Here is a 13,599-nt window from a genome sequence, read left to right on the forward strand (position 1 = left end):
ACACTGGAAGTCATAGCAATACGTACAAAATGCTGGAGGAACTCAGCAGGCCAGGCAGCATCTATGGAAATGAATAAACGGTCGACATTTTGGGCCAAGACTCTTCCTGAGTCTTCATGAGGGGTCTTAGCCTGAAACGTTCACTGTTTACTCTTTTTGATAGATGCAGCTTGGCCTGCTGGGTTTCTCCAGCATTTTGTGTGTATTGCTGTGGCTAAAAGAAGATCATAGTTGGGAGTTTAACAACAAAAATGCACATTTTATCAAAAGGACAAGGAGGTAGGTAGAGGGAATAGGGTGGCTCTCAGTTAAAAAGTAAAATCAAATCCTTAGAAAGAGATGACATAGGATCTTCATGGGTAGAGTTAAGAAACTGCAAGAGTAATAAGACATGAATGGGGGTTGTATACAGTCCTCTGAACAGTAGCCAGAATGAGAGATACAAACTACAATGGGAGATAGAAAAAGGTGTGAAAAAAGGACAAAGTTACAATAGTCATTGGGGATTTCAATATGTTGGTAGGTTGCGGAAATCAGGGTAATTTTTATATTTTGTATTGTGTACTGAACCAGATTTGTTAGGGAGCTCAAGGTAAAGGAACCCTTGGGAGACAATGATCATAGTATAATAGAATGCATCCTGTAATTAGAGAGGAAGAAGCTAAAATCAGATGTATCAGTATTACAGCAGCGTAAAGGGAATTACAGAGGCACGAGAAAGAAGCTGGGCGTAGTTGGTTGGAAGGGGATGCTGGAGGAGTGACGGCAAAAGGGCACTGGCTGGAATTTCTGGAAGCAATTTGGAAGATGCAAGATAGATCCATCCCAAAGAAATAAGCTGAAAGAGGTAACCGGCTGACAAGTGAAGTCAAAAACAACATAAAAGCAAAAGAGAGGTCAGATAGCGAAAATTATGGGAACTAGGGGATTGGGAAGCTTTTAAAATACAACAGAAAGCAACTAAGAAGCATTAAAGAGCGATAAGCTAAAGTATGAAGGTAAGCTGGCAAATAATTTAAAGGAGGGTACTGTAAATTTTTTTCCCAGATGTCTATAAAGCGGTATATAAGAGGGAGATTGAAATTTTGGCTGAGTGGTGCCACATCAACAATCACTTATTCAATGTTAGCAAGACCAGAAACTGATTATTGACTTCAGGAGAAGGAAACTGGAGGTCCATTACCCAGTCCTCATCGAGGGAACAGGGTCGCCTACTTTAAATTCCTCGGTGTTACCATTTTAGAGGACCTGTCGTGGGCCCAGTATGTAAGTGCAATTACGAAGTAAGCATGGCAGCACCTCTACCTTCTTAGAAGTTTGCGAAGATTTGGCATGACATCTAAAACGTTGACACACTTCTATAGGTGTGTGGTGGAGAATGTATTGACTGGCTGCATCGCAACCTGGTATGGAAACACCAATGCTCTTGAATAGACAATCCTATAAAAAGTAGTGGATATGCCCTCTTCCATCATGGGTAAAGCCCTCGCACCATTGAGCACATCTACATTGGACATTTTTGCAGCAAAGCATCATCCATGATGAAGGACCCTCACCACCTAGGTCATGCTCTCTACTTGCTGCTCCCATCAGGAAGAAGGTACAGTAGTCTCAGCTCTCACACCAGCAGGTTCAGGAAGAGCTATTATCCATCAACCATTAGGCTCCTGAAGCAGAGGGGATTATTTCAGTTGCCCCATCACTGAACTGCTCCCACAACCTATGGACTCACTTCAAGAACTCTTCATCTCATGTTCTCGATATTTATTGCTTAATTGTATTTGCACAGTTTGTTGTCTTTTGCACACTGGTTGTCTGCCCTGTTAGAGCAGTCTCTCATTCACTCTATTATGGCTATTGAATTTATTGAGCATGTGTGCAAGAAAATTAATCTCAGCATTGTTTCTGGTGACATATATGTGATTTGATAATAAATTTACTTTGAACTAAAGAATAAAAGTGAGAGTGGATATTGGTCTGCTGAAAAATGATGCTGGAAAGGTAGTAATGGGGGACAAAGAAATAGCAGATTCCGCTATTAGTGGAAGTATTTTGCATAAGTCTTCACAGTATGCTAGAAATTTGAGAAATTTTTCTAGCATGCCATATCTCAAGGCCCATGTCTTGTCATGTTCATGGAACCAGTTTGAGAATGAGTTCATTGTACTCCAGTGGCCATCATAGTCACCAGCTCACTATCCAATAGAATACCTTTGGAATGTGGTGGGATGGGAGATTTGCAACACAAATGTGCAGCTAACAAATCTGTAGCAACTGTGATACTATCATGTCAACATGGCCCAGCATATCTAAAGAATGTATCCAACACCGTGCAGAGTCCATGCCATGAAGAATTCAGGCTCTTCTAGGGGGCAAGCGGGTGTGCTACTCAGTCTAGAAAGGTGTTGCTAGGTATACTGAGCATAATTCTGAAGCTCTATAAGGCATTGCTTAGACTGCACTTGGAGTATAGTAAGTGGTTTTGGGCCCTTTATCTCAGTATTGGCATTGGAGAGGGACCAGAAGAGGTTCACAAGAGTGATCCCAGGAATGAAAGGGTTAACATGAGAAGTGTTCAATGAATCTGGACTTGTATTCGCTGGAGTTTAGAAGAATGAGGAAGATCTCTATAGTGGAGGAGTGTAGGACCAGAGAGCACAGCCTCAGAATACAAGGAAATCCTTCTAGAACAGAGATGAGGAGCCAGGGTGGTGAATCTGTGGAATCCACTGCCAGAGGTGGCTGTGGAGGCCAAGTCATAGAGTATACTTAAAGAGGAGGTTGATAGTTTCTTGATTAGTAAGCGCGTTAAAGGTTACAGAGAGAAGGCAGGAGAAAGTGGTTGAGAAGAATAATAAATCAGCCACAGTGGAATGGCAGAGCAGACTCAATGAGCCAAATGGCCTAATTCTGCTCTTATTTCTTATGCTGTTGTGGCTACAAACCAACTTCAACCTCTATCTCCTACCTGACTCCGTCTTAGTTCCATGAAACTTTGCCTGCCCGTAACCTGGATTACCCTGTCGCCTCATTAATGCAATTTCAGTTTGAATAAAAGTTATTAAGCTAATTTTAATTGTTAATTAAAGCATACTTTTCAATAGTTTTCATTTAAATTTGTTTCTAACAAATGCTGATGGGTTGGAAATGGCTTATTGTTGCGTGAATCCATAAACGCATCCCCTTCGCGACAGCTGAATGAGTCTCGCAGAATTGGCTTGGATATGATGTGGTTTAGGATCGATTTCATCCTGGCTATTGTGTGGAAATAGCAGTTAGGAAGCAATTCATTCTTACCAAACCAGTCAACAACTGTTTTGCTATAAGTAGTTATTCTGATTCTATGTAAAAATAAATCTGCCATCAGTTTAATCCTTTCACAATTTCTAACATTGCTATTAAATCATCCCTTTATTTTGTATGATCTAAATGAAAGAGCATCATATTTTTAAACCGTTCTTTGTATTTTCTATTCATCAAGTAATGTCTTAGTCATGACTCTTCCAAAAATGGGATGATTACATTCCAGCTTATAAGATTATATATTGGCTCATAATTATATTCCCAGTTTGTTCCACCTCTCTTAATAGCATTTTGTGCTATTATTTTTCAAGTTTTACTGTATTTGGACTCCATCATTTATGAAGTTAAATTCGACACAGGTAGATGCATAAAAATTGGATGCTTTTGTTTTAAAAATATTAGAAATGTGTTGCAGTATTCTGTGGGAATATTTTTCTTTATCAAGTCCAAATCCATAGGAAAAAAATTACTGAGGTAAAGTCTCCATTACTGAGAATTTTAATATTTTCCTTTGTTAAATATTCATTGGTTAGAAACTAATTAATTTTTTGCGCACAAGAAATGTTAAAATGCTCTAATGTACAGTGAAACATTGTTAATGGAAGCTAATGGAATTAAGCCCAATTTCCCCCCCCCCCAATTTACCTTAAACTTTTATTTTTAATTGTACGTGCACTAAAGTGCTTTGACTCTTGATGCAGCTTTCCATGATCTTCATGCCCAGTCCCCTTTGTATTTGCTTGCCATTTCCTTTCGAAGTTCATTTTGTTTTCTTGGGTTCTCCATTCTTCCAATCATTGTCTTTTATTTTTATTTTTTGAATATTTTTCTCCCCTCATCCTCTTCTGTTATTTACATTGTCGTTTAAATTGCTTAATTGCATTAACTCTTTATCTTTGGTGTCTCTTTACCAGCAGTAAAACTTAATGCACTGTCTTCTAGTTTAGCTAACCACCTTGCACACCAAGGTGCCTGGGGAGCTCTTTTATTTCATGCATTGTAATGCCACTGACTTTGTCACTGATTTAGAATCAGAATCAGGTTTGGTATCACTGGTGTATGTTGTGAAATTTATTGTTTTGTGTCAGCAGTACATCACAATACATAATTACAATAAAAAGTTTGCATAAAAAGAAAATTAAATAAAATAAGTAGCACAAAAAGAGAGGAAAAATACTGAAGTGGTGTTCAAGGACTCATTATCCATTCAGTGTGTCTATCACCTCCCTGATGGTAGTATGTTCCGGGTGATGGGGCCCTTAATGATAGATGTTGCCTTTTGAAGGTGTGCTGGATGCAGGGGAGGCTAGTGCCCATGATGGAGCTGGCTAAGTTTACAACTTCCTACAGCTTTTCCAATCCTGTGCAGTAGCATCTCAAACCAGACAGTAATCCAACCAGTTAGAATTCTCTCCATTGTACATCTGTAGAAATTTGCAAGTATTTTTGGTGATGTACCAATTCTCTTCAAACTCCTAATGAAATATAGCCATTGTTTTGCCTGCTTAGTAATTGCATCAATATGTTGGGCCCAGGATAGATCCTTAGAGATGTTAACATCAGGAACTTGAAACTGCTCACCCTTTCCACTTTTGATCCCTTGCCGAGGACTGGTGTCTTCCCTCGGCTTCCTTTCTTGAAGTCCGCAATTTCCTGAATTCCTTGGACTTACTTCAGTTGTGTGTAATATTGTTGCTGTGACACCATTCAACTGGCTGATTGATCTCGCTCCTGTATGCCTTCTTATTACCATACTGCCAACAATTCGCTCCTGTATATATCTGTACACTTTCCATTAGATATATTAAGCACTAACCACCAGACCTGCCTCTGGAGATGGGTTACACATTTCTTCTACCTACTTGCAACTTCCCCATTTGTGTTGTCCTCTTGTTTGCTCCCAATTCACCATTTAAAATGTATCTTCCAGGTCACCTTAATTTATTCATGGTGATCTCCCCTCCCCGCCCTCTCCCTGATCTGTTTTAAGCTGTTTTCTTTGTGAAGATTGCAGATGTTGGTCTTCAGAGGCCAAGTTGTAATTAGTTAATTGATACTTTCTCTTGCCTGAATCAAAAGACTCACTGGTTCTTAGTCATCTGTGCACCTAATAGTTTTGTTAGACATTTTAATGAAGGCTATGACAATTCAAAAAAACTGAAAGCAATTATTTTTATTAATCTTATTGAAAGCCTAGGCTTGAATTGATTTGGTTTTATGTTAATATAATTCTGACACTTTTCTCAGCTCTCAGTTTACTTTTTCTTGTTGCAGCTCTTTAAAGTATCCTTTTAACCAGGCTGATTTGTATTTGCCCTAATCTTCCATTGGCTTGGGGTTGAACATTGAAATTGCTTCTGGGTATGACTTTGTCTTAAAGGCACAATAATGATTTAGATTTTTATCGTTTAACTACAAAATTTGAAAGATGTGTGCAGTTTCTAGATGGAGTTCATGGTATGTTAATAGATAAGTGGGTCTTCGTAGGCATAATTTGCACATCTGGCAATCTGTTCATAACAAAAAAGTCAGATAATCTTTTATTGGGAAATATAATGTGAGAGACCTAGGTGGGAAGCAAAACAATTCCAAAGTTTGGATTCAGGACACTCCAATATTTAGAATGTGAATTGTAGCAAACGATACCCTTTTGCATATGCACTAGTATAGGATTTTCCCGTGTCTTATTTCCGTAAGGCCCATTGACCCACTGAGTGTATGTCAATTCATTCTGCCGTTCACTTCCCTGTTCTCTCTTGCAATTCATGGAATTTCTGTGTGTATTTTGAAACAGTGTACTTCTTAGTAGCTAGAGGATTTTGTGAAAACTTCCATTGACTACAAGCCCAGAGCCATTGGTCGCTGCACATTCGATAACTCTTTCGTTCCTGGAATCATTCTGGTGAACCTCCTCTAAACCCTCTCCACTGTCAGCAAATATTTTCTTAAATAAGTGGCCCCAAACTGCTCACAATGAGGCCTCACCAGTGCCTTATTAAGTCTCATCATTATATCCTTGCTTTTATATTTTAGTCCTCTCGAAATGAATGCAAATGTTGCATTTGCCTTCCTCCCCACCGACTCAACCTGCAGATTAACCTTTAGGAAAAACTGCACGAGGACTCCCAAGCCTCTTTGCACCTCGTATTATTGAATTTTCTCCCCGTTTAGAAAATAGTATGTGGTTTTATTCCTTCTACCAAATTGCATGATCATACACTTCCTGACACTATTCCATTTGCCACTTTTTTGCCTATTCTCCTAATTTGCCCGTCCTTTTGTAGCCTCCCTGCTTCCTCAACACTACCTGCCCCTCTACCTGTCTTTGTATAGTCTGCAAAATTTGCCACAAAGTCATCAATTCTGTCATCAGATCATTGACATGCAATGTAAAAACAGAGCAGTTCGAACACCGATCCTACAGAACACCACTTGTCACTGGCAGCCAATCAGAAAAGGCGCATATTATTCCTACTCATTTTTTATTTTGCCAGCCAGCCAATGCTCTATCCATTTTCTTTCAGTATCTTTCCTGTAATACCATGGGCTCTTATCTTGTCAAAGGCTTTCAGAAAATCAAAGTGCACAACCACCATTGATTCTCCTTTGTCTGTCTTGCTTCTTATTTCTTCAAAGAATTCCAACAGATTTGTCAGGCATGATTTCCCCTTAAAGAAACCATGCTGACTTTTACCTATTATGATGTGCCTCCAAGTACCTGCAACCACATCCTTAACGATAGACTCCGACATCTTCTCAACCACTGAGATCAAGCTAACTGATCTATAATTACCTTTCTTCTGCCTTCATTCCATCTTGAAGAGCGTTGTGACATTTGCAGTTTTCCAGATCTTCAGAACCATGTCAGAATCTATTGATTCTTGAAAGATCATTATTAATGCCTCCACAATCTCTAGCTATCCTTCAGAACCCTGGGGTGTAGTTCATCTGGTCAAGGTGACTTTTCTACAATCAGACCTTTCAGCTCCCCAAGCACATTCTCCTTGTTAATAGCAACTGCTCTCACTTCTGCCCCCAACACTCTCAGACTTCTGGCATACTGCTACTGTCTTTCACAATGAAAACTGATGTAAAATACCTATTCAGCTCGTGTGCCGTTTTGTTGTCCCCCATTACTACCTCTCCAGCATCCATTTCCAGTTGTACAATATATACTTTCACCCCTCTTTTACTCTTTGTATATCTGAAAAATCTTTGTAGTAGCTTCTGATATTATTGGCTAGCTTTCCTTCATATTTCATCTTCTTCCCCCCACCCCCACATTTTTTTTTTAGTTACCCTTTAGTTTTTAAAAGTTCCCTATTCCTCTAATTTCCCACTAACTTTTGCTTTATCATATACTCGTTTTTTTTTCTGTGTTGACTTCCATGTCAAGCACAGGTTTCACCATGCTGCCTTTGAAGGCAGCCTAAAACATCAACTTTTTATTCTTTTAGATTATGAGGGCACTCAGTCCTCGTTTATTGTCATTTAGAAATGCATGCATTAAAAAATGATACAATGTTCCTCCAGAATGATCTCACAAGAAAACACAGGACAAACCAAGACTAAAACTTACAAAACCACGTAATTATAACATATAGTTACAACAGTGCAAAGCAATACCACAATTTGATAAAGAACAGACCATGGGCATGGTAAAAAAAAAGTCTCAAAGTCCCGATAGCCTCATCATCTTCACGCAGGCGGCAGAAGGGAGAAACTCTCCCTGCCATGAACCTCAAGCGTTGCAAACTTGCCGATGCAGCACCACCGGAAGCACTCGACCACAACGAACTCTGAGTCCGTTCGAAAACTTCGAGCCTCCGAGCAGCCCCTCCGACACAGCCTCTCCAAGCACCATCCTCTGCCGCGCACTTTGACCCCGCCCCAACAAGCAAAGCCGAGGACTCGGGGCCTTCCCCTCCGGAGATACCGGACCACACAGTAGCAGCAGCAGCAGCGAAGCAGGCATTTCAGAAGTTTAACCAGATGTTCCTCCGTGCTCTGACGTCCGTCTCCATCAAATCAGGGTTGTGCATGGCACCCTACTTGACAAATAACAGACACCACCAGAGTGGCTGCTGCGAGTTGCGTCACGCCACCATCTTCTCCTCCCTTCAACTTTTTTACATAAATATTGCCTGGCCTGCTGAATTCCTCCAACATTTTGTGTGTGTTACTTGGATTTCCAGCATCTGCAGATTTTCTTGTCTTTGTGCCTTTAGAATACATCTATGGGATGTATCTTCTCTTCCACTTTTGATTTGCACCCCGAAACTCCAGTGATTTTTGCACTGCTGCTATCCATGCTAATGTCCCCATCCAATTATCTTTAGCCAGCTCCTCTCTCATGCCTCTGTATTTCCCTTCCCTTCACTCCACTGTACTGCTGATGCATCTGACTTTAGTTTCTCCTTCTCAAATTGCAGGTTGAATTCTAACATATAAAGGTCACTGTCTCCGAAGTGTTCCTTTTCCTTAAGCTTGGTAATCCTATCTGGTTCATTACACAATGCCCAGTCCAGAATAGCTGATTCTATAGTGGTCTCAACCACAAACTGCTCTAAAAAGCCATCTTGTAGGCATTCTACAAATTCTCTCTCTTGTGTTCCAGCACCAACTTGATTTTCCCAATCTACCTGCATATTGAAATCCCCCCAGGACTATTGTAACATTGCCCTTTGGCATGCATTCTCGATCTCCAGTTGTAATTTTTAGCCTACGTCCTGACTACTCTTCAGAGGGCTGTATATAATTCCCATCAAGAGTTCTGTCTTTCTATCCCATGTCACCTCTTTATAAGGACTTGATTTTATGTTTTACCAACAGAACCATGGCACCCCATGCCTACCTGCTTGTCCTTTCGATACAATGTGTGTCCATGGATTTTAAGCTTCCAACTATGATCTTGCATCCAGGACTCAGTGATGCTCATGTCATATCTGCCAATCTCTGTGCTACAAAATCATCTACCTTATTCTGTCTATTGCGTGTATTCCAGTATAACAACTTATGTCCTGTGTTCATCATCTTTTTTGATTTTGACCCCCTTTTTACACTGCAACTCATCCCACTGACAGCAATTTTGCCTTTCATCTGCCTGACCACACTGCCTCTGCTTGTAAACCAGTAGCCCTCTCCCCCCACCTTTTTGTACAAGTCATGCCTTCCCCAGAAGAAATCCCAATGATGCAGAAATCTGAAACCCGACATCAGTTCCTCAGCCACACATTCATCTGCCAAATCATCCTATTTGTACCTTCACTGGTGCATGGCACAGGCTACAATCCAAAGATTACTACCCTGGAAGTCCTGCTTTTCAGTATTCTACCTAGTTCTCCAAATTCTCTCTTTAGTACGTCCTCGCTTTGCCTATCTATGTCATTGGTGCCAGTATGTGCCAAGACTTCTGGCTGCTCACCCTCCCACTTTTAGAAAGTGATGGATCCAATCTGAGACACCCCTCTCCCTCTCCTGATGGTCATCTAGGTATTTGCCTCCTGCAACTTAGGGGTGACTATCTCCTTGTAGCTCCTATGTATCATCTCCCCAGTTTCCTGTATGAGCCAAAGGTCATCAAGTTGCAGCTCCACTTCCTTAACATGTTTTCTTATGAGCTGCAGCTTGGTGCACCAGGTGCAAATGTGGTTATCCATGAGGCTGGAGGTCTCCCAGAATTCCCACATTTCACACAAAGAATGCATCACAACCCCGGAGACTTTCTCACCCTGCTCTAACAATGTACTAACAGGCAAAGAATGAAGAAGATGAAGAAAGAAGAAATTCACCAGATGCCTTGTCCAAGCCTGTTAGCAAAAGCCTCCCCACTCTAACCCTGGTCCACTCACTCAGTGGTTGTTTTTATTTGCCCTTGCTGATGAATTGTGACTGCACTGCCATAAAAAAACAAAATCCCGCTAAAGCTCAATTTTAAATCTCTCTCTCCCTGAACCTGTGTGAGGCCTCCTCCATCAATTCGACTGTGGCTGCCTTGCTGAAAACAAAAAAGGAAAATTGTGAAAGCTCCTTGTTTTAAATCTCACCTTCCCTGACCTGTGTGAGGCTTTTTTCCGCCGAATGGACTGCGACTGTGAAAGTATGTTAAGAAGCATACCTTCATTGTATGCTTTGACCTAGTTGCCTCCATTTTCCTTTGTGAGTATAACTACCAAAGACCTTTGGTTTAGTGCTAAAGCCTCTCATCTACTCATTTGCTGCTCATTTCATATTGATATATGGTGAGAGCTGATTACCTAAAAGAGTAATTTACAACAGTAATTGTTCATGAGCTTGTTCATAGAGCTGCACCACACTTGCAACATTTCATTGTTTTTTTAATATGTACAGGATTTATCTATTACTATCCATTTACATGTTGATTATCTGATAACAACCTAAATAGTTATTGCACATTATGGAGATTTCTCCTTGCTTCATCTATTCCTTGAATTTAAACTGAAGTGATATTTGATGTAGAGTGCTATCATCTTTGTTTCTTGCTTTTAAGTGGATTACTGGTAAAGTAGGCATGTCTGTCCAATTATTAAGGAAATTACATCAGTTATTTGATGTAACGATCTCTTTGTTATCAGTTTCCTCTTCAGAAGTGTTTGTATAGGCTGATGAATGCTCATGCTAATTACAGCTTGTGAATAATAGTTATTACTGTTGGCTGGTGTTCAAGGAGCAGATGATTGCCAATGTTACCAATTGTTGATTGCAATTTAGTGATACTTGCTGGAAAGGTCTGAGTGTTTTGGGTGAAGAAGAGTTCAATATCAGCCCATTGCTATAGAATTGTGAAATCTATTGTCTAGATCATTTGCAGAGAATTAACATCTAACAGAGATGTATGTATCTATGGAGCAATACTATGGCCCAAACCAATAACTCAAAATGTAAGGTTGATGTATCTTCAGTGCATCTTAAGTGAAGCAGAATAATGGCTCTCTCTATTTCTTCCTAAGCTTGTATTGTTTTAATTTTTCCTTTCTGAAATTTCTTTCTGCACTAAATTCTTGTTGATACTTATAAAGATAAATGTTCAGCAAAAAATGAATGTACAAATCATATGAAGTATCAAGCTCAGCTACATAGCAAAGTAATGTCAAAACAAGTTCAAAGTTGAGATGAGGGACAAGGCAAAATATTAAACAACTGAGGTTAACCTGAGGTTGAAAAGAGGGATTTGGAAGATATTTGAAGGAGCAGGAAACTGGAGGAATATTATGGAAAAACATGATTTCTTCAGTATTCTGGAGAGATTTCTTAGGGAGATTGCTGGATTATGATGTGATGCTAGAACTAATTTTAACAAAACATCACTGAAAGCATGTATAGCAACCTCACCTCTATTCCAGTTAGACTAACACAGCTTCTGGATTGAAACAGGAGCTTTCCTTGTTTATATGACTTGTTAGTATTTATGAAGAAATACATCCTTTATATTCATATTGGGCATTTAAAATATTTGGAACATTGGTTCTGCTTGGAAATATCCTGATGTAAACTAATGATGAGGACTCTAAATAGCATGTCTCTGTAGTATGCCTGCTTTAGTGGATTTGTTTCATTAGGGAGCTGGAGACACAGAGCCTGATGAAAATGACAAGGCTGATCAGAAAGGGAAATCATCACCATTCGAGGAAGATAAAAAAAGAGATCTGAAACAAGGAGATGATATTTCCAAAGCTAATGGGCTAGTTTTGCAGAATGGAATAGATACAGATTGCAAAGACTTCAAGTAAGTGTCTTATTTTGGTATTCATAAATTTTGTAAAAGTTTTTAAGCTATCAGACTTACTTTCATAAATTGAATGTTAGCATGCTATCAAGTGCTCAGGTAGTCTATTTCAAAGTCTTGCAGCAGTCCAAGTCTGAGCAGACCAAGTATAAGGGCTATATAAAAATGACTTGAAAATGCACCTCCCCCTCCAAATAATCCCCGCCCTTCCCTTTGTAAGGAGTAGGGCAGGGTGTATTAATACAATTTTGCTGATTTCATCTGAAACTACTTCAAGTTTATTTATTTCTGGAATGGCTAATTTAGTCGATATCCAGCCATAGACAAGAACTAGCAAAATAAAAAGTATCTCCAGCCAAACTTTAGTGTGTGAACAACTAACTTAACTGTTACTTAGAATGCAAAGTTGTCACCTAATGCCAATTTTTGTAAACTCTATACTGGAATTTTATATTAGATAATTCTTGAAGATGAAAGATTTCGCAGCTTGTATCATGGCTCGATTTTTAATATAGACTGAGAGAAAGAGCTTGCATTGCTTTAATTCAACTTGTAATCAATTTACATCCTCTATGGTGAAATTTATTATTCTCAAATCACAATGTGACAAGACCATGTTTACACATTCTTGTAAGTTTTCTTGTTTTCTATCATCTCTGCAGACTTTTCCACTCCCTATAGGTGCCATTAGATACAAGTTTTCTCCTTACTGCAGTTATTCTGCCATCTGGATTAAGAAACTTATGTTGAGGGTATTTGCCTATAGCTGCTTGTAGTTTTGATTATAAATACACACTTCTCCAACATGTTTAGGGGTATCTGGAGGGTATGGAAATTGAAAAGGTATCAACAAAATGCAGCAAGTATTTTTTTTTTATTGTGGGCTAATTTGAAGAGAAAGGTATCTGGGGAATAATAGATTTTTATAGTATATAGTAAATGAAAAACCGCATCTTCAATATATTTAGATTTAAAATATGGAAGAAAGCATCTGACAGACTTTTTGGGTGGGTTGGAGCTGAACTTACTAATGGATGAAAGGTTTTACCCTTGGGTTTCACCCATTTGCTTTGACTAAAGAAGAGCATGGAGGAGGTCATTAATCTGTGACTTAAATGGGGTATACTGGTAACTTAATGTTATTTCTTGATATCAAGATCTGGAGGAAAATGTTTATTATTAATATATTATATCATCAGTAATAGATATGCTTAGAGATCATTGTTAAAATATTGTTGCCATTGCTATCCATTTTTCAATAAATGGTCCTTGTCTTATAAAAGTATATTTGATATCAATGAAAGTGGTTCATTTCCAAGGATAATTACAGTTCCCCATTTAAAAGGAGTCTTAACTCATGGATGACTGCTTAGAATTTCAAATTGTTTCTATATATTTGTCATTTTACATAGAAAGCATAAGGCACAATGCATGATATTTTTGTAAAGGTGCCTTGACATTGCTGTAGATCTGCAGTTGCTGATGTGCAGTATCTGCCGCATACAAATTCAAATTCAAATAAAATGTGAATTATGTTTCAGTGATATATA

At 39.1% G+C, this 13,599-nt stretch overlaps 1 protein-coding gene across 6 annotated transcripts in view; it reads left to right on the forward strand.

The window, feature by feature from the left end:
- The window catches only part of LOC140194012 (pumilio homolog 2-like), a 133,527-nt gene that overhangs the window by 47,116 nt on the left and 72,812 nt on the right, over positions 1-13,599 (forward strand). For 5 of the 6 annotated variants that reach the window (XM_072251321.1, XM_072251322.1, XM_072251323.1 and 2 more), the window contains exon 6: positions 11,883-12,049. The exons of the other annotated variant lie outside the window; for it this stretch is intronic. In XM_072251321.1, coding sequence (XP_072107422.1) covers positions 11,883-12,049 — 167 coding nt within the window. The remainder of the gene's footprint in view (positions 1-11,882; positions 12,050-13,599) is intronic. 6 annotated transcript variants of the gene reach the window in all.

Source organism: Mobula birostris, chromosome 2 (genome assembly GCF_030028105.1).
Source record: "Mobula birostris isolate sMobBir1 chromosome 2, sMobBir1.hap1, whole genome shotgun sequence".
In the NCBI taxonomy this organism is placed as follows: domain Eukaryota; kingdom Metazoa; phylum Chordata; class Chondrichthyes; order Myliobatiformes; family Myliobatidae; genus Mobula; species Mobula birostris.